At 37.5% G+C, this 25,073-nt stretch overlaps 2 protein-coding genes across 2 annotated transcripts; both read left to right on the forward strand.

Annotated features, from left to right (window-relative positions):
- Positions 1-15,533: 15,533 nt before the first annotated feature.
- Positions 15,534-17,154, forward strand: Hbe1 (hemoglobin subunit epsilon 1). The gene is made up of 3 exons (XM_005342521.5): positions 15,534-15,769; positions 15,874-16,096; positions 16,895-17,154. Exons 1-3 carry the CDS (start codon positions 15,678-15,680, stop codon positions 17,021-17,023), a joined length of 444 nt encoding a protein of 147 aa, XP_005342578.2. The 5' UTR covers positions 15,534-15,677; the 3' UTR covers positions 17,024-17,154.
- Positions 17,155-20,405: 3,251 nt separating this feature from the next.
- Positions 20,406-21,843, forward strand: LOC101967554 (hemoglobin subunit gamma). Its single transcript, XM_005342522.5, has 3 exons — positions 20,406-20,512; positions 20,636-20,858; positions 21,692-21,843. Exons 1-3 carry the CDS (start codon positions 20,421-20,423, stop codon positions 21,818-21,820), a joined length of 444 nt encoding a protein of 147 aa, XP_005342579.1. The 5' UTR covers positions 20,406-20,420; the 3' UTR covers positions 21,821-21,843.
- Positions 21,844-25,073: the final 3,230 nt, after the last annotated feature.

Below are 25,073 nucleotides of genomic sequence, written 5' to 3' on the forward strand. Positions count from 1 at the left end.
ATTTAATAAATATTAATAAAAAATTAACTAATATTTATTGAAGACTTACTATGTTTATTGAAGGATTAATATGTTACATATTGTAACAAATGTTTTGCATAAATTATCTCATTTAATATATTTGAAAGAGTAGAAGTGCATAATATTAACATCTCTCCTTTACCACAGTGTGGAAACTGTTTTTAACTTTCCACACCATGTACAAAACACATACATATACACACCTATGCTAGCAAGTATTAAAGTTTTTCAATAAGTATTTACAACTACTTTGTGGCACTCTCTGCAGTTGTTGGGATTTCAGTTTAAGCTACAGCTCCTGCCTTCAAGATGCTACTAGTCATATTATGTGTGAACACTCTCTAATCCTCTGTACTCCCCTGTCCTCAATTACTGTAAAGTTACACTGCATTCCTTTATAGCTGGCTCTGGAATGGTAGTCTGCTTTTCCCTGCTTGACCACAACATCCCTGAAATCAGGAAAGACTACACTAAGGAGAGAAGGGGTGGCAGTTATGATCACTAAGTTTAGTTAAATAGTTGACTTTGTGAATTCAAGGGCTATATCTCCATTGTTCATTGTTATGTTTACAGAATTTGTTAAAAATGTACATATTTTGTGTTATTCATACATATGAATGCTCCAATATAAAAAGGGTAACTTCTGAAAGAGGGAATTGAGATATACTATTGGGATTAAAGGATGACTTGGGATTAAAGGATGTTCATTTATGTAAGAACTTTGTAATTATGGAGTTGTCTAGCCCAAATAAGGGCACAGTGGGAGAGCTTTTCCCCATGATAGAAAGTACCTTACCCATAGTTGCATGAATTCCCAGGGGAGATCCTAAGCAGAAGGCTGATCTTCTAACTTGGAGAAGCCTTATGCCCTTACATTTTATCCTCTTCTGCCATCATGCACATAGCAAGGGACACAGGACTGGGCAGGAAGAAGGTTCTTCCTGTACTTCATGATGAGTGCAGTGAATATGTGGAGGCAAATGGAAAAGCATAACAACAACAACAACAACAATCTCTGAAGCTCTGAATGAAGTGGGAACAGGAACTACAATGCTCCCTCTCTGATTAGGAGCCCAGGAGCCCAGTAGGTGGGAATTAATTTTTGTTTGTTTGTTTGTTTGTTTGTTTTTTGTTTTTGTTTTTTTTAAGTTTGACCTAAACTCAAAGCCCCATAAAATATGAAGAAGAGAACCAAAACCGACACAGAGAAGAGTTGTTTTTATTTTCTTCCTATAACAGGTTTACTTTCTACCCCAAACAGCCAGAGACCTTCTCTTCAGTCTGTCCTAGTAAATCTTTTCACATCCATCCAGCAATTGTTTCTCCACAGCCAGGGCCTTCTTAGTTGGACATACCCAAGAGGCATTCAGATTTCTACTTTCAGCTTCTGGAAGGCCCTGAGTCCAGTTGTCTGGGAGTCCTTCTTTAGCTGCTACCTTGACCTTAATATTCCTTCCTTCCTGAACATTGCTGAGGTGATCCATGTGGTGAGTATGGCCTTTTCAAGAAAGTCCTCACTTGTTAATGGCTTACCCTCAAACTCGATCTTAATATCTGGCATCACTATAAGAAGAGTGCAGTAGGAAAAATACTGTAGGTAAGAGAGAATTATGGGAAATGAGAATATGGAGCATAAGTAAGAAAGTTGGGGGAGAAGAGAAAGAAGACATGAATTGGTCAACATATTTTATATACAACCAGAGATATGAAAAATTGTGCTATATATGGGTAAGACGAATTGTAATGCATTCTGCTGTCATTTATTTTTTAAAAATTAATAAAAAATATTATAAAAAGTACAATTGACAACTATTTATTGAGACCTTTTATATTCTAGGGTCTAATAAGTTTAACTATTGTCTTTCATTCTCATTGTAATTGCAAAAAGAGATATCATTATTCTTCCTACTTTTGGATAAGGAGATGGAACTTAGAAGAGTAACAAACAGCATTTGCCTAAGTTGAATATGTCAGAGGCAGAGCTTGATCATGTCAGACTCAAGCTATTGTCCTAGTGCCATTTGATGCACTGATCAGGAGGGTTAGTGAATGGGATGGGGAAGCACAAGAGTCAGGCTGTAGAAGAAGGCAGCAGCAATGCAAATGTCTGCAACTAACTTTGAGAGCAGGGGTCTCTATGGGCTTGAACTTCAGGGAACTTTGACTCAGCAAACTGAGGGCCCCTGTGAGGATGGAGGGAACTGGTACATAAGATGAGTCTATCAGAAGTCACAGGGAGGGCAGGGCCAAGGCTAGCAGCTAGCTATCAAAGGCCCAGGAAGACTACAGGCCTGACTGCTCAGATAGGTGACCAGGTCAGGTTGTCAGCTCTGGGTGGAGACCATGACTCTTAGGGGAGATAGACCAGGAGTGAGAGAGCGGGCAAGGGAAAGGGTGGGGAAGCACAGCATAGTAGCATTTCCCAGTCTGTAACCACCTAAAATTTTACAGTCCCTCGTGTAGGGGAAAAATTTTTTGACTTCTATGAGTTTAAGCTTATAAGCTGTAAAATAGGAGTAAAAATTATATTAATCTTATGATGGAGTTTTTGTGAAATTTAAAGGAAATGCACACTCTCTGAACCAAAAGCCTAGCAATTTAGGATAGAGGTATAGGCCCCCTAAGAAGCAGATATTTCAAAGCAGCAGGCAATTTCTAGAAAATGGCAGCAAGAACTTTAAGAGTTATAATGACAGCCTCAGAGCTTAGTGTTTTAAAATTAACAAAGGACTGGGATATTATGCAATAGGAGCTCCACCCTGCCTCAGTAGAAACATATTATAAGGAGCTTAACATTAATGACTGAAGCATCTCAGGCCACATGACAAGAGGAAGACAATTGGCAGCAACTTTGCAGTCTAAGAACATGTCACTGCACAGAGTGGGCATAACTTCAAGACTCCAAAGCACAAAAGAGTCTCAGGGACCTTTGCAGGAGTTGAGAGAACCAGGATGATGAAGGGCCAAAGTACATATGAGGGACACATGAAGAAACAAACATGATGATTCAGATTATAGGATATTGAAAGGATTAACATGTATTAGCCTGGATTAACATGTAACTGACATCTTTCCTTATGTCAGGTGCCATCCTATGATATTTAAATAATCTCAAATGAATCCAATAATTCTGTGAGGCATATATTAGTGACCATATTTTAACTAATGCTAATGATAAGTAGCATCTCTTAAACACTTAGTAGATGCCAGAATATAATTTAAGTCTATTTTATCACTTAAACTAGTTTATGTTATTACCAACACTCAGATATGGATTGTTATTTTTCACTGATGAGGAACACAAGACACAAATAGGTTAAGTAAATTTATTAAAGACGCATAGCTATTAAGCAGCTAAAATGTGATTAGGACCCAGGTGGACTGGTCTCTCCTGCTTCTTTTTAAGTGTGGGAAATTGAAGGTCAATGAGACGAAGTAGTCTTTCCAAGATACAGAGCTCCCAAGTAAGTATCAAGGCTAAGACTTAGGTCCAGTATTGCACCTTCCCAGAACTGTGGACTTTCCACAACAAAAACACCAACAGAAACACCTACTATGGGCCCAAGAGGGTAGAAACAGGAACTCAGGGCCCCTGCTCCATGCTTCTTACTTTTATCCATTGGAAATCAGAGGTTAAAAGTTCAAGTCAAAAATGTAGATCATCCTTCTTTGACCATGGTTGCATCACCTTGGAAAGTTTAAGAGAAAAAGAATCAAATAAAAATTTGAAAACAAGTTCAGAATACAATGAGACTGTCTTGAATTACAGAGATTTTCAAGGAAGTTATAAGTACTTTCATGAGAAAACTGGTAGCCCACACCTGTCCAAATTGTCCCTTAAGTACTTGGATAAAGTTTCAAATTTCGTTAAGGATGAGAGTGTTCATACATTAATCACATACTTCAGATACTCCTCAGGTTGAACCACTGGCTCTGCCCTCACCCTGCAATAACTTGGAACCTCATTGTTCCCAAGGCTCAGAGATATATCTCTTTGTCTGTGTGTCATTCTATTTAATGCCAAGTACTGAGAACCCTATACCAGGCTAGGCACAGTGCTGGGGTGTTGTGATAATAATACTCAAAATAAGAAAAAAACACTTCAAGTTCCCTGAGTATCCTTTTGGATTCTGACAGAATAGCACCAAATTTTACCAGTGAAAGTCCTTGTTCCATGTGCTAACTACTCCCAAATCACTTGGGGCTTCACATAGACTTTTTCATCTGCAAACAGAATGTAAAAACTCAGCATAAATCCTTTAGCAGTCCTATATCATCTGTGTTAGGCTAGATATTAGTCTCTCTCTCTCTCTCTCTCTCTCTCTCTCTCTCTCTCTCTCTCTCAGTAATAGGTTTTCACTGTTTTTCCTTCTAAGCCCAAAGCATACATGTCTAACATTGCCTAGGGAAATGCTCACTTTTCAGAAGGAAACTCTACTATGATGGGGATGGAGAGTAAAGAAAATGGTGAATTGGAGAGTCAGAAATAGAAGTGACAACCTGAGGGCCTACTATCAAATATCTCCCATGAAATTATTTTGTGAAATACCGTGTTTTAAAATACACTGAATCTGCAGTTAGCTTTTAAAGTCAAGAAATATCTAAGAGAAACTGTATTTCCAATTCTCCTTTGAAAGTAAAATGTGATCTTAAGAGTTATATGTATAGACTTACTATAATAATAGATAACACTTAGCATGTGTGGTGTTCCTAGCTCTGTGCACTAGAAACTGATTGAATCCTTATACTCTTATGATCTAAACCACATTATCATTCTATATTTCAGAAACATGAAGAAGCCAAGCAACTCGCCTAAGATCACCTCAGAAGAATGGGATCCCTGGGATCCCTGGGCCCCTCTTAAACTCTCATCACAACATTTAACTAAAATGTTGATTGCTTTATTTCATCAGGAATGGGCTACTATTCAAAGTATATCCTACCTGGCACCCTCTTCTCTTATGTGATACGCCTGACTCTGGCAGGCTCATGATGCTTCTCATGTTTAAGAGAAAGGGAGAGCTTATTGTGCTAAGTGCTAAGGATACCTTCTCTGTTCATGGCCCAGTGGGCTCCTGTTTAAGAATAAAGCATTCTGACTCATTGTGAGTTAGCCATTCCATACACCTTGCCCTTAAGAGATATGGAGAACAGGTATTATCCATAAAGAAATTCATTTTCATTTCTCAAGGTCTAATTTATGTTTTGTTAATATTATTAAATATTTTGCTACATTCCTCATTCTCTAAAAAGAACCTGCACTGAGAGAGATAGTCATTTTCTCCTCTGCCATATGTATCTCAACTAAGTATGGAAAATGTTGTAATACTGTTATAATTAACTATGAATTTTTACTATGACTCTTTTTGGGAAAGATTTTTGTTCTAGTCTGTTTATGACTCAAAGCATTGAAATTAATGTTTAATGCACAACAGTTACTCCAAAATCATTTATTGAATGATTATTATATTTTGTATAGACCCAGAATCCTCTTTTACTTCTAGCCCCCTTATCTCTGATTAAATAGGTTCTAGCTTCCCTTCATCCATATTTCATGTCTGTCTGAGTCCCCACTGCTGAATCCCCATAGTCCAAGCATGGAAAATCCTGGCTGGGGACCAGTCTAAATTAGTCCCCTACTTCCTACCCTCTCTGCCTGTACAGGCTTCTCCACCAGCATCTGGCCTAAGCAGGACAATGCTGAATCATGCTGAGTCATGCTGAGGCTTAGGGTGTATGGCCAGATGTTTTCAGCCTTGAGTGATGGCAGCTATCTACCTCCCCAGCAGGAAGCTTACAGGACAGATGGCAATAAAAAAAAAAAAAAGAGAAGTTGATCGCCTGACTAAAACTCTTCATCAGTCATCATTATGAAGAGAAAAAGACCCTTGAAACATAATGTGATATATCCTAGAATATATAATTTCCTAATTAAAAAGTTATTTCTGGTTGACCTTCTTAGATGCCATAGCATGATTAATCACTGAGAATCAAATATTCTTCTTGCATGTTTCCTCTCATACCTAGAAGCAGCAAAATCATGCATTGGCATGATATATGGGTGTTTGGGTTTGTGTGTGTGCGTGTATCTATATCTATCTATCTATCTATCTCTATATATATATATATAATAAAATAAAATATAGAGTAATTAATAAAATGTTCTCTGAGTAATTTGAAACATAGGACCTATGCTAGTGATTTCTTTGACATACCTCATGTACTCTATAGTCCAGAACAGAACCTTAGTTTCTTCTTCTATATAAAGATATGGCAGAGCTAGAAGGCTAAAGGATTTTCTCAGCTCTCCCTATTCTAGGACTCCATATATTGCGTCCCTACTTTGCACAGAACTCTGGATACGTGGACTGACTCAAGAGGATGGAAGAAGAAGATGTGAAAGGAGGGAAAGAAGAACAGTGTTCACCAGTGTCCAAAGACAGGGACTGACAAAGGGTCTGTGGTCTTGGAAGGCATGTGCTCACATGCTAGGACAGACTGGAGAGGGGAGACCATCAGGGAGCTCAGATTTAAGGACATACTTCAGGTTATTCTTTGAGCTACCACTTTATTGGAAAAATGTAGGAAAACCAAGTCTGATAAGGGAAAAAAACATTTTTGCAGCAAGGTGAACTGTCTTCATATGTGAGGGTAACTGTCAAGGATTACAGAGGGATAAAGTCCATGACAGAAAGAGATATTTATGCCTAGGGTTGGGGGTGAGTGGGTGGAAGAGGTTAAAGGATCAGAGAAAACCTGTAAGAAAAAGACTGAAGTTGTTCTCTTAAGTGTTTATGGTTGCAAAAAAAAATGTTTCAGCAATTTCAGATGACTTGAGGGCCTATACAACAGGGAAAAGTATGAAAAGAGAGGCAGATAAATGAGTTAAACTGATTCATGAATAATATTTTTTTCAAATGAATGCTAGGAATGACTCTAAGCACTAAGTTTCTAGATGTCAGAAGCTGTGAGGGTGTTGGATGCCCAAGACCTACTAGAAGCCTTGATACAGACTTGGCATGGTTTCCATAGTCACTGGATTTCTTTCCAGTATGTGAGCCTCTGGCAGGATCACAGAGAGAAGATTTAGAGATGCTATATTAAAACTTCCTTCTTCAAGTACATGTTATGATGGGAATAGAAACAAGCTGAATGATCCATATTTGAAACAGATACAGTCATTAAGAAAAAAAAACATACTGGAAGAATGTTTGTAAAGAAACTAGAATAAAGAGAATGAGTTAAGTGTGTAGCAACTCTGAAACAGAGGGGGAATATGGGGCCATTTAAATCACAAATTAATAGAAAAAAAAGAGGTAGAGAAAAGATTCTGTGATGGATCTAGAAAGAATATCACACTTAGGTAGGGAAAGTGCTTAAAGAGTGACAAACATCAAAGTTGTGATTAAAGAACTGGAGAATTATTCATTCTTTCATGGTACAAGCAGCAGATACAGCTTGATGGACTCACGACTGGCTTAACGCTCTTCTTGTTGCCAATGTGATGCTAGTCTCAATAATTTTTGATAAAGAGGCTATGCATTCTCACTTTGCATTGAACCTGGAAATTATGTGGCTGATTCTGAGTAAAAGGTGTTGTTTATTTATTTCTCAAACATAGCTATTAGCCCAAGGCCTAGGGTATAACAAATACTCAAATGCTTGCTGAATTAAATTCTCTCCTTGTTCTCTTCTACATACAGAGGATTAAGTCTTTAGGGATACAGGGACACCCTTAGGGAAGCAAGTGGTGTTTGGGAGTGTGATTAGGCATTCTGAGGAAGAAGTGTGGGGTGCCTAACTCTCCTTAGTTCAAAGGCCACAGTCTCCACCACAAAGTCTCTCACTGTACAGAATGCTTTCTGTCTGATTATTCTCTGACTTGGCCCACAGTTTCCCCTCTTCAAAGAAAATGTAAACTTCCTCCTGCTAGAGGTTCGTGTCTTATAGGCCATCAGTTAGCATCTAAGAGGTACTGGTGGATATCACTTTGTCTGAAGTTATGATATATAGAAAAGTTCCAAAGATGATTTCTTATTTTCCTATCTACTCACCCACCTTCCCCACTTCAAAGCTAGTTCTGAGGAGGTGAGTGTGATGAACAAAGTCATTGATAAAACTTAACATAAAGATTCTGCTGGTCCAGCTTCAAAGTCCTCATACTTATACCCAGAAATTAGCATGCATTAGAGTGAGCATGAACACACACACACACACACACACACACACACACACACACACACACACACCACAATCCCATATCCAATCTGTCAGAAAGTCCTGGTGGCTTATGTTAAAATATTATCCCTTGCTATCAACCCCATTGCTGCCACCCTGGTCTAAACCACTATTATCACCACCTAAATTTTAGCTGTAGACACCTAAGTGTTGGTTCTGCTCTTACCACTGACCCCACATAGTTTCTTCCCAACGCAGAAGCCAAAGCAATTTTTTTAAAAAATGTAAGTCATATATGATCACCTTTTGATTCAAAACCTTTTGATACTTTTCTGTATCACTCATAATAAAGCAAAATCTTTACAATTTTCTACAGCAATAATAATTGTTAATGGATATACTGTGTTTATTATAAATAAAATACTCATGTATATATATACATATAAGACATATATGCACACTGATGTATACACACATGTGTATGTAAGTGTGTGTTTATGTATCTGCATGTATAAGTTTTTTCTTATGTTTATATAAGTATCATTTATGCCCCACCTTTTATGGTTTAGAATCTCTACAACTATATCTTCTTCTAAATTCCCCTTCACTTAATCTGTCCCTATCTTGGCCTTTATACATTCTAAGAATCCTCTCATTTTCTGATATTTAGAAGTGCCACATGAATAGGTTCCTCATCACCTTTCATATCTGCTTAAGTGCTGCCTTCTAGTGAGGAAGTCCCTGCCACAGTATTTTAAGTAGCAATAATTTTTTACCCAAATTACATTCTATCCTTCATTTTAGTTCCTCTTTTTTTCTTCATAACATTTAACATCGTTGGTATATACTACATACTTTACTTGCCTACCTACTTACTAATTCCTAACTTTCCCCCCATTGATTCTGTAAGATCAGGGCTTTTGTTTATATACTGTTTTTGTGTTGTGTACTTGGCACTTTTATAGTTTGAATGAATAAATGAACAGCCTAACACCTACACAACTGTAAGTGAACAGACATATATGGACCTAGCAGCTACTCCATATGTACAAAGAAAACAGTGAGGAATGCTGGGAAGGTAAGACTGTTAGAGCTGGGGAGGCCTCTGCGGACAGTACCTCCAGGGGTTGCTATGTTCCAGGATTGCGCTCATTTGTTTTGTACTCTGAGATTTGCTCTTAATAGCTTATTCTGGCTAAAATGAAAGACACAAAAGACTAATATAGAAGCCAAGGTATTTATGAGGTATTTATGTATTTACATTGATATTTATAACTGAAATATTCCTACATGAGCAATAAAGCCTTTCCTTTTGTTAAGTAAAGGTAGAAGAAACAAACTATGCCAAGCAGATAGCCTGAAGCAGCCATGCCACTAAAGTAAGTATCAAGCCAAGCAGCAGATACAACTACTCACTTAGCCTTCCCGGGAAAGACAGTCCCGGCCTGGACCTCAATGCTAAGAGAAGTTCAAAACATCTCTAACTACAAACCAACAGAGCAATTTTCAGTTTCTATGCTATCCTATTTTGCCAAATATCTCTAATGATATTTTGCTTTATACATCAGAATATTTCATAAGACTGCAGTTGCGAGTTTCTGGTCTGGAAGTCATTCTGTCTTCTTCAGATGACTTTGAGCTTCTCTTTTGATCATTCTTTTTTTTAATCTCAGTTGAATTTGGAAAATACGATTTATTTCTCTGGCTTTCCTGGCATTATGTAGTCACTGTATTTTTCACATTTTTATAATGGTCGTGTAATTATGACCACACACCTAAACATACACATACATACCTATGTATCTATAACACAGAACACATTTGTCAGGTGTTTCTGAACCATACCAGATCCACAGACACTAGCTCAAATTCCTTCCTTTATCTATTTGTGAGGGAATAAAAAATGGGAATGTGGAAGGCAGTAGAGGGTACATTCTGACTCTGTCTTTAGCTGAACTCCTCCCATGCCACAGCTCTGTGTAGTCTTGAGCCCTTATCTCCACCCACAGTCTCTGACCCCACCCAGTTATCACCAGTGCAAGTCCCCAGAGGAAGAAAAACACGGAATCTGCCTGTTTCTGTATATGAAAAGACAAGCAAAGTAAAATAAACCCTGGCATATAAACTCTTTGTACAAAAAAAAAAAAAAAAGAACAATTAAGGAGAAGAAAAAGGAGGAGGAAGGATGAGAAAGAGAAGGAGGAGGAGGAGAAGGAAGAAGAAAACATGCAGTAAGAGACTGGCCACATGTTTTGAGTACAGAGAAAAACTCGAGCAGCACTTTGATCCAGGGACCTGAAAAAGAGATTTTCCTTTCCTTCACAGTGCTTCAGACTCAATAAACTTGAGGTTGAAGTGATTTAATTCCCATAGGATCTCTTTGGGACTAGGAATCTGGGAGAGAGAGCATTCATTAAGAAATCCCATCCTTGGTGACACAAAGCAAAGGGTCCTGGTTTCTCATAGTTCCTAATGGTGGCTGATCTTGTTAATGGTCTAATAACTACCATTGTTCCTTCCACCCCAGCTCTGCTAACTTGCCAATCTGCAGTTTTATTTTTCCCAGAGAGTTGCATACTTTTAATTTAGGAAATATGCTATGTGACAGTGTCAACACAGAGAAGCCCAAATACTTTATATGCCTAGGTAGGAAATAGTCCCATCTTACTTTTTTTTTTTTTTTTTGGTATAGAGGATTGAACCCAGGGGCACTTAATCACTGAACCACACATTCCCAGCATTTTTTTTTTTTTGTATTTTGTTTAGAGACAGGGTCTCACTGAGTTGATAAATTGCTGAGGCTGGCTTTGAACTCACAATCCTCCTGTCCTAGCCTCCTGAGTTGCTAGGATTACAGGCGTGTGCTACTGCGCCCAGCCTCTTCTTACTTTTTTAGAATGCAAAATTCACCAAACCAAAAATTTCACATTTATAGCGGCAGAGGTGGACTGTTAGTACATAATTGGATCTTTTCTAACATTTTTGATTAGAGAATTTTAAACCCTGAACTGAAAAGAGGTCCATTTGAGTCAACTCTATGCTAAATGATTTGAATGTTGAGTTTATATATGTTTCGGAAGTGCCATGTTTGAATAAAATTTGTAAATTTTTATTTGACTTAAGTCTTGGATAAAGTAATGAGATTTGGCCCAATGCCCAAAGGTAGTGCTGCAGTAAACTGAAAGAAAAGGAGATAAAAAGAAAAGTACTCATTCTAATGACAGTGTCTATTTTTATGATGATTTCAGAGAAGTTTTATGTCATTCTTAATTCATAGGATAATTAGGCAATGCTATTTAACATAAATAAAGACAAACCAGATTTCCCAAAAATTGTAATCATGAAAATAAATGAAGACAACTTTATTTAATTAAGGTCAAAAATTGCTAAAGAAAAGAAGAAAATGAAGCTACATTTAAGAAAAACAGGACATTTATGACTTTTCTAAGTTACCAGATTCAAATTTTAACTTTCAAGATTCAGAGGCAAAAAAATGTGGAATAATTGGCTGCCTCTGGCTTTCCCATTCCTTCTTTTTGGAAGGCTTCCTCCTGCTGAATGGTGCTCATGTCATCTCTAGCTAACACAAAATTGAATAGAACCATTCAGTTTCATCTACTACTTTTATAACAATATAACTACACAACAGAAGCAGAATAAATTGTAGCCTCTCTAAGGGTCCTAAACAACTTTTTCCTCTTGCTCATAATTTGTTTCTATTTTAAGATGAAAAATAAAAGAACTTATTTATGCTAAATAATAACCATTGAAACAACTATTTTTTTCCACAGATGTGAAAAACATCAGTAAAGTGAAGGACCTACTATACCCACCAATAATTTTTTCATATCAATAGCACCCTAAGGACAATACAATATTTGAATCTTTGTTTCAAATGCATGTAATAAATTAAGACATAAAGGTTTAACAAAACATAGAATTTTTCCCTGTTGAAACAAGTTATCTTAAATTTCTTAAAATCCAGCAAAGAATTTAGAAAATTGCAAATGCTGCAGGAAACCCTAAAAATGCATGGCTTAATTTCTATTAAACTTGAGTGTCTTCTTCTTTTTAAAGTTTTTCAAAAATATCTTAAACATACAGAGTTTTTATTTTAGTACTCTTTAAGTAAATAAATCATAAGTGAACATTCCCACTGATTTTGTTTTCTGGCTTTTGATTCTTTCTCATTTGTCCTGCATAGCCATGTCACTTAGTTTTACAAACTTTTGACTTTTATCCCAAAGAAGGAAGACGATAATCCTTCATTCATGGGTGATAGGAGAAAGAAATGCAATATTTATTACGGAGCAGTTGAATTCACAAATACCTAAGCAATAATGCAACTGCTGTCAGCCTGCCTGACTTAGGAATCAGAATTCATCCTTCACGCACTGATGCACAGACCTACTACCTTTAAACCTGCACTCTGGAAGCTTTTGGCAACAACCGAACAAGGGATAGGCCAAGTCTCTGAATGGAAGTGAGGTCTGGTTTCATAGGCCATAAGTAGTGGAAGAGATATGGATTTTAAATTGGGTCTGAGAGAGGAGGGGGAGGAGGAGAAGAACCAAATTCTACACTATGAATGTCACAGAAGACTGGCATCCACACTGTGACCAGGAAGAAGGATGGAAGAGACCAAAAATGTTCCCAAATTCTAGGCTTGAGAGACCTGGTCCTTTTTCTATAGGCTTTGGCAGTATCTGATCCTCATACCCAAATTCTTCACAGTAGATCCATAGAAAATGTGCCTTGGAAACTAGAGCTTTGTCTTCATGAATTCATTGCTCTTCCCAGAGTGGCCACCTGCTACTTGATCATTCACTGTTTTTCTACTTCCAACACTCAGTATTTTCTCTCTTTACCTAGAATTCTATCTTCCTGGGCTACATATTCTATATCAGGAAGTTTTAACCTGGGAACCACAGAACACTTAATGAGTTAAGAAAGATTTATGAGGATACCAATTCATCTTTATTTTCACCAACCTTTCTGAATATACCATATTTCACTAACTATTTGAATGGAGAAAACAAACTAGTATAATATAAAAGTACCTGATGCCTACTTACAGATAGAAATCACAGATATTTTCATGTTATAATACAGTTGTTGAGGACATTTTTAAATAATATTAGTCTGTATCACTAGTTAAATATTATGGTAGTTATAGACCCACTACTAAATCTAATGTATGTGTCAAGATGAGAATATAGTACCAAACACAAATTGAATATTTTGATACTTGATATAATTTTAATACATTTTTTATTGGTTGTTCAAAACATTACAAAGCTCATGACATATCATCTTTCATACATTTGCTTCAAGTGGTTTAATACATTTTAATATAATTTATTTCTTTGGAAATTCTATGTATAATACTTAATGCATTAAAATACATTGCTTAGCATGTATGGGTCTGTCAAACTAGTCCATACTTTAGGAATTCCTGGCTATATCTAAATTGACCGTTGGTTAGAATATATTCCCATAATGATAAGTTTGGTTAAAAGCTAATTTTAGTTAAAAGCTAAACGAAAGTGCACTAAAGATTCAGCAGCCTGGAATAATGCCAATTTGTGGAGTGTAATTGAAGCAGATAAAAACTTCTAGAATCACAGCAATAAGGCAAGCAAAATATTCTCATGTGCTAAGAGTGTTCATGATAACATACATAAAAAACAATCATAAATACCAATGCAGAGTTGTACAGCAGAGCAGAACAGAACTCTGGATAAACTTGGAATATGGAGACTTGGGACTCAGAAGCCTTACTGCTAAAGGAAAAAGGACCAGCAGCACCTAGGGTGCCAAAATGAAATAAAACAAACAAACAAACAAACAAATAAATAAATAGAAATTTCTACTAAATAAATAAAAATAGACCTGTAGATCAAGAATCTTTCAGTTCTGGGAAAAAGGAGCACTAGAGAAGTAAAATGGTAGAAGCAGATAAAGAACTACCTAGAAGCAAGAAATGGGCAGGGAAAACTAGATTATGATAAGAAGCAAAAAGTTTTCTGGAATTTTTCAACTCTGCTTCCTTTGTTCCCTCAACCATTAGCTCTGTCATTTCAACATTTACTTCACTTCTGAGACCTTGTTCCTCCATAAAAAAAATGTGCATAATGACAATTATTACTAGTGCAGATGAAGTGGAAATATGCTTATGTCCTAGGAGCGTTTGTATTACATACATAATATAAATCTTCTTTATATATATGGATGAAATTGAATACATATAAATGTGTGCTTTCAATTTCAGCTCCAATGTGTAAAAAGCTACCCAGTTATCACAATGGGGTCATCAGAAACAAGGGCACTAGAGGAATTTGAAGGCTACAGCAAACACAATATATCCCAACTATGATCAATTCACTTGTTCCTCAGATTGATCACAAATCCTGGTTCTAAATTATTTCAGTCCCCTCTACAGTCCCAGTATAGGTGGGAAAGACAAGCAAGAAGAGAGTCCAGAGAAAATAACCAAAGCAACAAATTTCTCCTGAGGTCATAGAGATGGAAAGACTGAGGATTCTCTAAAAGCACAGAGTATGATCTTGTTCTGTCCATCCTCTCCGGGAAGCCACCCAATGTACTTTGGAACTGGGGCAGTGGCCCCACTGTGGGTTCTTTGATACTGTGTTCAGCATCCAGAAGTAACCTGGTATGTTTCTTCTCTCTGGTGAAAACTAAGATCCAGAAATATCAGTTGCAATAACTTCTCAACAGAGTAAGAGTTACATGTGTTTTAACTTTCTTCCCCCTTGACTTCATTGTTGATCACTGTTAACATTCTTTTTTTTTTTTTTTTTTTTTTTGAGAGAGAGAGAGAGAGAGAGAGAGAGAGAGAGAGAGAAATTTTTTTAGTATTTATTTTTCAGTTTTTGGTGAACACAACATCTTTATTTTTTTTTTATGTGGTATTGAGGATCTAAATCAGCGCTCCACGCATGTCAGGCAAGCACATTACCACTTGAGCCACATCCCCAGCCCTGTCAACATTCTTAAACTAAATATTAAACTTTTTTCTTTTAACTGAAACTTATTTTTTTCCATCTTGGGCTTAGTTCCTCTCAGTGGGTCTTTCTTGGAAAAAGCAGATAAGAGATGAAAAAGATGGGTATTATCCTGGAAGATTACATGTGGAGAAAAGAATCCAAGGATAAGAAATAAGTTAAAAACCATGCTGTGGTTGGATGAGAAGAAAAAAAAAAAAAACCAGTAAAGATATCTGAGGATCCAGCATGCATGGTCACAAACTCACAGTGGATTCTTCAGGGCTGTCCCTCTCCTGTTCTGGCTCCGCCCATGAGGGCCACAGCTCAACCTTGACCAATGACTTCAAGGAACTGCAGAGAACAAGGGGCCCGTGTTTCAGCAGTGAAGAATAAAAGACGTGACTCCTAGCCGCAGAACATACTTGCTTCTGACACTTCGGTAATCACCAGCAAACTCCCAGACCTGACATCATGGTGCATCTAACTGCTGAGGAGAAGAACCTTATCTCTAGCCTGTGGGGCAAATTGAATGTGGAAGAGACCGGAGGTGAAGCCTTGGGCAGGTAAGCAATGGATCATGATGAATGGGAGAGAAGGGTGAACATGACTCTGGCACATGAATGAGGAATGTCTCTAATTTTGAATCTGTTATTATCTCATATTGCAGGGTCCTTGTTGTCTACCCTTGGACCCAGAGATTCTTTGACAGCTTTGGCAACATGTCCTCTCCCTCTGCCATCATGGGTAACCCCAGGGTCAAGGCCCATGGCAAGAAGGTGCTGACTTCCTTTGGAGAGGCCATTAAGAACCTAGACAACCTCAAGGGTACCTTTGCTAAGCTGAGTGAGCTGCACTGTGACAAGCTGCATGTTGATCCTGAGAACTTTAAGGTGAGTTAAAGATGCTCATGCTTTCTTTATAGCTTTGACTTGGGGCCAATAATAGGAGCTGAGATTTTGATTGGAAATATTAGCCAAGACCTCAAAAATCATCCGCCCAGCTTGGCAGTAGAAACACAGATATCTCAAGGGCATAATTAAGACAAATCTGATTCAAAACTATTGACAGTTGAGGTCATTTAGAAGCCTAAATATTCTTAAAACTACTCAGAAAATTCTGTCAGAACTGGATGTGTTTTCTCTGGAGAATAATGTTAGACAATAATAGATTTGTGCAAGGAGAAATGGATTTTTTTTTAATATATAGGCCAAGGGTTTTTCCCAAGGAAACGGAATTGCTGTTTCAGTGTGGATCTTAATGATTGAAGTTTAGGAAAAGATCTTGGGGAAAGTTTTAAGGACAGATTTTCTCAAAGAAAATATGAAAAATTCTCTAAAATATATCCAATTCCCATTAAGTATTGTGATCAAGTAAAGACTTATTCCTTAGTTGATGGGAGATTCTAAATTGCCACTGAGAATTCTCGTAGCACTAAAATCGTGTTTACAGAATTTGGGTGAATGAAGAAAAAAAGAAGGAAGGAAATAAAAATGATTAAATGGAAAGAAAGGGTGAGGATATAAGGAGGTAGAATGTTGCATTGGGAGGACAGATTAACTTAAACCTAAGCTTAGCTGAGGTTGTCACTGTGAAGAAATAGAGGTATAAAGGTAATTTTTCTCCTACAAATTCTCTTTGGAAACTCCTACTCAACCTGCCTATGTGTCATTCTTTTTTTCATCTAACAGCTCCTGGGTAACGTGCTGGTGATTGTTCTGTCCACTCACTTTGGCAAGGAGTTCACCCCTGAAATGCAGGCTGCCTGGCAGAAGCTGGTGTCTGGTGTTGCCAATGCTCTGGGCCACAAGTACCACTAAACCCGCCTCCCTATTCACCAGTGCTCCCATGTGTCCCCAGTACCCTCCTTCTGTACATGGGGACTGAGCTCAGCCTTGAAAGCATAGCTTCTGCTTAATAAAACATTTCTTCAGTAATTCAAAATTGAAAAGTTTTGTCTTCTCCATTTTTTACTCTTTTGTACTGAGAAGTAGGAAGAGACATAGGAAGAAACGAGAGTTTCTTTGAGAAGTGTATAGAGACACATAAAGTCAAGCATATATTATTAAAAGATCAAGGACACTAAGATGGGGAAGAATTTCTATGGGTATGGGGAAATGGTGAGTTAAGTCAGCAGGGACTTGTGGGATAGGGTGGCAAAAACTTGCTATAGAGGGGAAAAAGGAAGTGGTAAATGATACCCGAGAAAGCAGATTTGTAGTACAAGCCAAATTTCATTAACATCAACAATAATAATAAAGTCTTCTAGGATATTAGGTCTAGGATAGGATAACTATTTTAATTTATTCTAATATCCACCTTGAGCAGCTAAATTGTCAAATGTGATATGAAACTGTTTTAGAGGTATGGGGTTGAATTGAGTGATGACTGAGCACTTTCTAGAATAAGTTCCCATGATTCAACAATAGCTTGCTCTTTTTTATCCTAATGGAGCACCGTGGCTAAGACACATGAAATAATTGTACATTATATTCTGATAGAATATAGCACACTAAAATGAAGTTAAAATTACTATATATGTGGGGACATTGGGGGATGAGGAGATGAACACTTTATGTAGGAGAAATCTACATGAATACTTCAAGGCTCATGGTCTAAAACCAACAAGTCAGGGATTGGTGACTTGCATGAAACTGCCTCTTTGAAAGGAGAGTATCAGCAAAGACCCAATAGTGCAAGAACTTGACTATAAAAATACAAGCTATTGCTGCACCTGGTGGTGCACACCTGTAATCCCAGGAACTCTGGAAGCTGAGAGAGGAAGATCACAAGTTAAAGGCAGACCTCAGCAACTTATTGAGGCTCTCAGTAATTTATCAAGGCCCTGTCTCAAAATTAAAAAAAAAAAAATTAAAAAAAAGAAAGGACTGAGATATAACTTTCAGTAGTAAAGTGCCCCTGGGGGTTCAATCCCCAGTACCAAATAAAGAAAGAAAGAAAAGAAAAAGCTATATAAGCTATTATCATGTTATTGGCAATAGTAAAATAGTAAACAATGAATATTCTTAGAATGTTAAGTGACTGAAGAGATAAGATTTTTAGGGCAAAGTAATATGCTTACACATGCAAAAACCATGCAAGTGAGGTTGTAAGAATCTTTCTCAAAGCAGTTTGAGACCTGAAGAGAAGGAGGGCCTCCTTGTGAGGTGCAGCATTCAGTTCAGTGAAGGGATATTGTGGGAAGCAAGTCTTTTGGTCAAATTTATAGACACTAGACATGAATGATGACTCAGAGGACATAACAGAGCAGGTGAATCTGCAAACATGAAAAATGGACAAAAGTAGAGTGAGGAAGCAATGGTACTAGATTAGTTGGAGTGGATGAAAAGGAAGTGGCAGATAACCCAAAGTCCAATCCTGAGTGAATTGAACAGTCTGAGGCCAGGCACTCACTGAGGACCACCCACCCCTCATCTGGGATGCTGCATTAGCAAATGAATCACTCTGAAAGAGTGCTATATTGCTCAGAGTCTTTACCTTCAAGTCCTGAGCCAAACTCTCATATCAAGGATTGAAACGAGTACACTGTACCAGTTGCATGCCAAACCTTGGCAAATATAACTACCAGGAATTTCGTTGCCTGATTAGGATTTGTCCTGTAAATTAATTTTTAATTTGACTTTATTACTTCAGGAATGAGAGACCAATAAACATTGTAGTTTCAGGTGATAAGAGCCTGGGTCTTTCTGAGCTCTGTTGCCTTTCAATAGGCCTCTAAACAGAACAAAATTACAAAATATACATGAATAAATGTATCACAGTAAATTGTACTTTCATATATATCTATAAAGTATCAATTTAATAAAGAGTTCATATATTAAAAAAATAAAAAAATTATATATATATATATATATATATATATATATATATATAAATAAAAGGAAGATCAAAAGTGTAGAGGAAGGGGAATTGGGGGATTGAGGAGAAGGAAAGAGGAGGCACTGGAAACTGAAATAGAACAAGTTAAACTCCATGCATGTATGATTATGTCAAAATGAACCCAATTATTATGTATAACTATAATGTGTTAACAGGAGGATTTAAAAAGTTTCTATAGTTATATTTGATCTGCAGGTCTGCTAAAAAAAAAAAAAAAGCAAATTTTTTTAAAAAATGTAGTTTTTGTCCCAGTTGTGAGAGTATATGTGGACTGTTAGTCAATGTGACAAAACAAAACAAAAACCCCCAAACCAACTCTGACTCTATAGTTGTTTTGCAAACACTTAGAGAAGGCAAAGGAGGTGATTCCTAGTACTATGTCTTAGAATAAAACTGGCTGACACTATTTGAAAGATAAATCATGCAAGGTCATAATACCTACCAAGAGACCTCCCACCACTCTTCACTGAGCATAGAAAAGCTACCCCCAGACCCTGGCTCAACAGCCAGCACCCACTTATCCAGTGGGAATGCATATTACCTGGTAACTACACAGTGCATTGACAGGGAAGCAAAAATGTTTGCTCAAAGTAGACATGCTTTATTTATTTTAGACTGAAGCTAGGGTTCAGTCCCATGTTGTGTTACACAACACTAATGTATTTCTGCACTAAAACTGATGCTTTACAGAAATCATTTCCCTAAAACTATTGTGAACTTGGGAGACAGTGGCATAAACCCATAAAGAATGTATTCAAAGATCAATATAGCACTTTTCCCTTGGAAACCATTCCTACCTGTATGACATTTATATTTGCTCCATCGGAGATACTAAGCATTGTGCTTAAATAAGAATCTCCTAATAACTGAATTTTTTACATTGGTGTCTATACTTTAACCTCTAGGCTTCTCTGAAACTAGAGACAAAAACATAAAAAAGGCTGGAAAGGAAGACCCAGAACATTCTCTGACAAGAGAAGGAAAACAAGCTAAAGAATAAAAAGGAAAATTGAAACAATTGACTTGAAACAGCAGAAAGACCCTAAAAAAATGTTAGCAGTGAAATTCCTTTGAGGGGGCCTCCCTAGCACTATCTTAACATGGTTGTCTGAACCCTGCCCTGCTCAAACCACACCCCCTGTGTGACCAGCCTTGCCTTTGACCAATAGCCTTTGTTATTGACCAATAGCCTCAGGATATGTGGTGAGTCAAGGGGCCACAGCGTGGGGGATGAAGAATAAAAGGACGTGCCTTCTAGTAGTCTTCAGTTGCTTCTGAAGCATCTGAGATTATCGATAAGCTCCTAGACCAGACACCATGGTTCATTTCACAGCTGAGGATAAGGCTGCTATCACAAGCATGTGGAGAAAAGTGAATGTGGAAGAAGCTGGAGGAGAAACTTTGGGAAGGTAGGATCTGGGGGCCAGGACAAGGGAGGGTAGGAAGGAAACTGCAACTAGCAGAAATCTAGGCATCTTCTTGGGATTTGTGAGACACCCTGACTTTCCAATTATCATTGCTCTATCTCATAGGCTCCTGGTTGTCTATCCCTGGACCCAGAGGTTCTTTGACAGCTTTGGAAACCTGTCCTCTGCCTCTGCCATCATGGGTAACCCCAAGGTCAAGGCCCATGGCAAGAAGGTTCTGACTTCCTTGGGAAATGCTTTAAGGGACATGGATGACCTCAAGGGTGCCTTTTCCCAGCTGAGTGAGCTGCACTGCGAAAGGCTGCATGTGGATCCTGAGAACTTCAGGGTGAGTTCAGGAGATACTCAACTCCTTTTGCTTTCAGCCTTGGGAAAGCTTAGATAATTAAGCATTGATCTGAACATTAGTGAAGCTACCTGTAGAGTGTGACATATTCTGAGATATTGAATTTGGGAGTAAAGCAACTGCAGAGGGCTAACTCAGCTAAGACCAAGTGGTACTTGGACCTAAGGGGTGCGTCTAGAAGTCTAGAATACACTCTGTTGGCTTTGAGAGGATAGCTATGTAAAGATGGAGAAGATCAGTTTTTAAAATGAAACTCTTATAGGATGAACCCTTTTCTACAAGAAAATTCTTTTTCCCTCTTTTTAATTCATCTTAAACCCTGCTGAAAGCAAGAAAAGAACGGCTTATAGAGAGGATATTCTCATGTTGACTCAGTAAAAGGAAGAAACCTAGGCCAAGCATTGCTAAGGCAATTCCCATATTGGTTGGACATTTGTGTGAAGTGTTTCTAATGCTCAACTTACAACTCCAAAAGAGGGGTTATGTGTCTCAGACAAATAACTGGAACATTTGGACTGCATTGGGTTTGGAAAGATAAAAAAATTAAGTCCACAAAATGTGAGGTTTTGGGTGGTAAGATATAAAATTTCAAATCATGATACACACATTTGAATTTAAATATTTAAAGCCCGATTAGTTCCACAAAGAGAATGAACTACCTGTGTAGTTTGGGTACCTGGGCTTCACCTCAGGCTTTGAGGGAAATTGACATATGCTTAGTTCTGAGTGAGAACTGGGTGTTTAGATAACAGGAAACCAGTCTAGATCTCTCTGTTCACTGTGCTTATTATCTATTGTCTCTTTCCACTTCACAGCTCCTGGGAAACATGCTTGTGATTATTATGGCAAAACATTTTGGCAAGGAATTCACCCCCGAGATGCAGGCTTCCTGGCAGAAAATGGTGGCTGGAGTGGCCAGCGCTCTGGCCCACAAGTATCACTGAACCTCCCACCCATAGTGCAGAAGATTCAGAGAGAAGCTTTCTTTTTAATAATAACAAAAATAATAAAAGAATTATTTTAAGAAACCTTTTCTGATTACCTTCAGTTCTACTTTTACGTGTACTTTTAAATATATAAGCACAAAGGAATTTTATGTTAAGGTTGTGTGTGTGTATGTGTGTGTGTGTGTGTATGTGTTCTCCATTTATTTTTGCAAGAGATGTAGATTTTACTGAGAAAATAAAAGAAGGACATGCACATGTGAGTTCCCCAAGGGAAAGCACAGGTGCAGGAGAGCTCTGGTGGGAAGGAAGAGCTCTATGATACAAGGTGTCTCAGAACCAGACAATTTAGAGTAGAGGAGGAACAATTCAGGGAGGACCCTCAGGGCTAATCTGAGGCACTGTAGCAAGAATGGGCTCAATGGAAGAAAATTATTCCAGGCTTAGGAGGTCAAGGTTCAGGCAGGGGTTGTGATTACATTCTATTGGCTTTTATTTTTCATAGCACTTTAAAAAAATATTTTTGTAGTTGTAGTTGGTACAATATCTTTATTTATTTATTTTTATGTGGTGCCAAGGATCAAACCCAATACCTCACACGTGCAAGGAAGTGCTACAGCCCTAGCCCCTTTTCATAGCACTTTTTTGGCTAGAGTGGGGGTTGGAAGGGAAAGCTCTTGCCCAAGTCAACTCCAGAGAACTGGCCCTCATTTTTCTGAGAAAATGTATACATTAAGTGTTGGTGTGTGCCTCATGGAGGTTAAATTAGTCCTTATGATAGACAATGCCAAAGTGTGCAAATTATTTGTAGCATGTCAAGGAAAAGAAATTATTATAACCTGCTAGGAGAGGTGGGGATACTTGTGAGGAAAACAAACCAGCAGATCAGTGTGTCTGAGCAAAAGACCAACACTGTGAGAGCAAAAGGAAGTGAGAAGAATTTATATGGATTAGTTGGGAAGGCAGATTAACAGGAGTTCTCCATATATATATAAGCAGAAATGTGAATGATGCATAGGTAATATAGGAAGATATGTCTGGCTGTGGGTGCTGAGTAAACTAGAGATCATGTTAACATTAGGTGTACTAATCTCCATTGGTTTCAATGTCTTGGAAGTAAATTTTCACCCAAGTCTCATCTATAATACCAAATAATATATCTGAGGCCATCTCCATGTCTTGGATTCATCTTATTTTCCCTTAGTACATTTTTCTCTGGACTTTTAATGCTTTGACTATAAACGAAGTAGCAAGATTTTATTGTTTGCTTGTTTTTCTTTCTTCTTTTATTTCCCAGCCTCAGAGTTTTGCACAGAAGCCTTTCCTGCTTCTGGGAACTTTCTTCTGAACTACTTCTGGCTGACTCCACCTTACCATTAAGTCATTTCAAGGTGACTTTTTAATCTAAGGCTATCTTATAATAGTCACCTATAGTCACTTGGTATCATACTATTGCTTGCATATTCTTCTTGTCCTATAACAGTATGTAAAATTCTCTTATTTGTTTAATCACTTAGATTGGGCCCATCTGGTAGATGTAACATTCATGAGACCACATGAACTTTCTGTCTTGTTCCCTAAAATTCTCAAGTGTTTAAAACGGCACACAGCATGATTGGGCTCAATAAATATTTGTTCTTTAAAATGTATACAACAATGAAAGATTATTAGTTTCTGTGGTGCTGATCTAGTATTGATGTGATCAAGGTCCAGACTCCAATGGAAGCAATGAACATAGACATAAGTTAGAATTGTAGAAAAACTATTAACAAGAGTAAAAAACATCTTGAAAGTGATTGTCTAGAGAGGAGTTACTGTCTGGTTTACTGGTTTCACATGCAGAGTTTTAAGGTCCCCGAGTTGAGAGGGATAGCTGGGTAAACACACCATGTTGGAGATGAGCATTAAGGCCATTGGAGAGCAAGTACCCTGAGCCACCCTGCCTCAGTCCAGGCCCAGTAATGTGTACAGGAAGTATTCCTGTGGTCAAAATCGCCTCTTCTTTTTATTTCATAAATCTTTGGTCTTAAAATGAGCCACCTCCCCAGGTTTGACTCAGACTTTATATCTCTGTAACTAAGTACAGAATCTTTCCTTTATGTCTTGGAACCAAGCCACTTTGAGACTGAGAGCTTATAGATAACTTCAGTCTCTCATGGCATAACAACTTCTGGCCTCTTGGTCATTGTTGTTATCCATACGTCCTATTTAAATTGTTCCAAATCTAAGTAGATAAAATATTTCTCACTGTATCAAGTAGGCAGAAATAATTTATTTTCAAATAACAAATTTAGGTCTAATATATTGGGTCTATATCTTAGAGTGTTAGAATGCTCCAATAAATATTTACTACACTGTAGTTTTTATAAAAATTAATCTCAGGAACAAAGAAATTCATTTTCTGGAGATCTAAGAGTGGGAAATAGATCTGAGGAAAAAAATAATAAAATGAAATACTCCTTCTACCACGAGAAGTGTCTATCCTGTAACTGTTTCTTTAAAATGTGTGAGACCAAAGTACCTCAGGCCACAGCAGCATTAGTATGTGGACTACTGTTAATGAAGTCTGCCTCACCTGATGAGATATGAGGAAAAGTTATATACAGCACAGGAGACACAAAGACTAGACACTAGTCACAAATCACCTACTCCCAGGTCTTGCCATAGGATCTTGTATTTCTCTATCCACTGAACACATAAACACCTCCTGTCCACAACACTAAATTGAGTATTTGATCACATGAGTGAGTAGGCATGAGCCCCACACACTCACTCATATAATGAATGAAAAACATTTTGCTTAGACTGTGCATATATTATTAGTATAACTCAAAAATAACAAAGTAATGCTCACTTTTTGTCTCATTAAGGCAAAAGAGAATTAAAATGAAAAGTCAAGCCTTCAGAAGTAATAAAGATGAAAAAAATAGCCCCGAAGCCTTAAAAATTTTACTTAACATTTTAAAGAATCAGTTTCCTTACTTTAAGATAAGATTAGTCTCACCTCCTCAAATGGTATAGAATTTCAAGGAAGTATTAGTAAAGAACATTTTCTGTCATTTTTTAATGGGTAACGATAGTAGTTTACCCAACATACTGTGTGTGGCTTGTTTCTGTATGCCTTATTCCATTCTGGACTCTTGACCTGGCTGTATTCTTTCTTAGTTACAAACTTAAATATCTAAATATTTCCTTTTGGATTGCTCAAGTGTGATCATATACAAAATGCCCAAGACTGAGGTCACCAAGTGAT

This window comes from Ictidomys tridecemlineatus, chromosome 4 (assembly GCF_052094955.1).
Source record: "Ictidomys tridecemlineatus isolate mIctTri1 chromosome 4, mIctTri1.hap1, whole genome shotgun sequence".
Taxonomy (NCBI): Eukaryota; Metazoa; Chordata; class Mammalia; order Rodentia; family Sciuridae; genus Ictidomys; species Ictidomys tridecemlineatus.

Excerpts from the sequence above, each read along its gene's own strand:
- Hbe1 (XM_005342521.5), top strand. The coding sequence starts at position 15,678 with ATGGTGCATCTAACTGCTGAGGAGAAGAACCTTATCTCTAGCCTGTGG. Across the intron at positions 15,770-15,873 it reads GGAGGTGAAGCCTTGGGCAG|GGTCCTTGTTGTCTACCCTT; the intron begins GTAAGCAATGGA and ends CTCATATTGCAG. Across the intron at positions 16,097-16,894 it reads TTGATCCTGAGAACTTTAAG|CTCCTGGGTAACGTGCTGGT; the intron begins GTGAGTTAAAGA and ends TTCATCTAACAG.
- LOC101967554 (XM_005342522.5), top strand. The coding sequence starts at position 20,421 with ATGGTTCATTTCACAGCTGAGGATAAGGCTGCTATCACAAGCATGTGG. Across the intron at positions 20,513-20,635 it reads GGAGGAGAAACTTTGGGAAG|GCTCCTGGTTGTCTATCCCT; the intron begins GTAGGATCTGGG and ends TCTATCTCATAG. Across the intron at positions 20,859-21,691 it reads TGGATCCTGAGAACTTCAGG|CTCCTGGGAAACATGCTTGT; the intron begins GTGAGTTCAGGA and ends TCCACTTCACAG.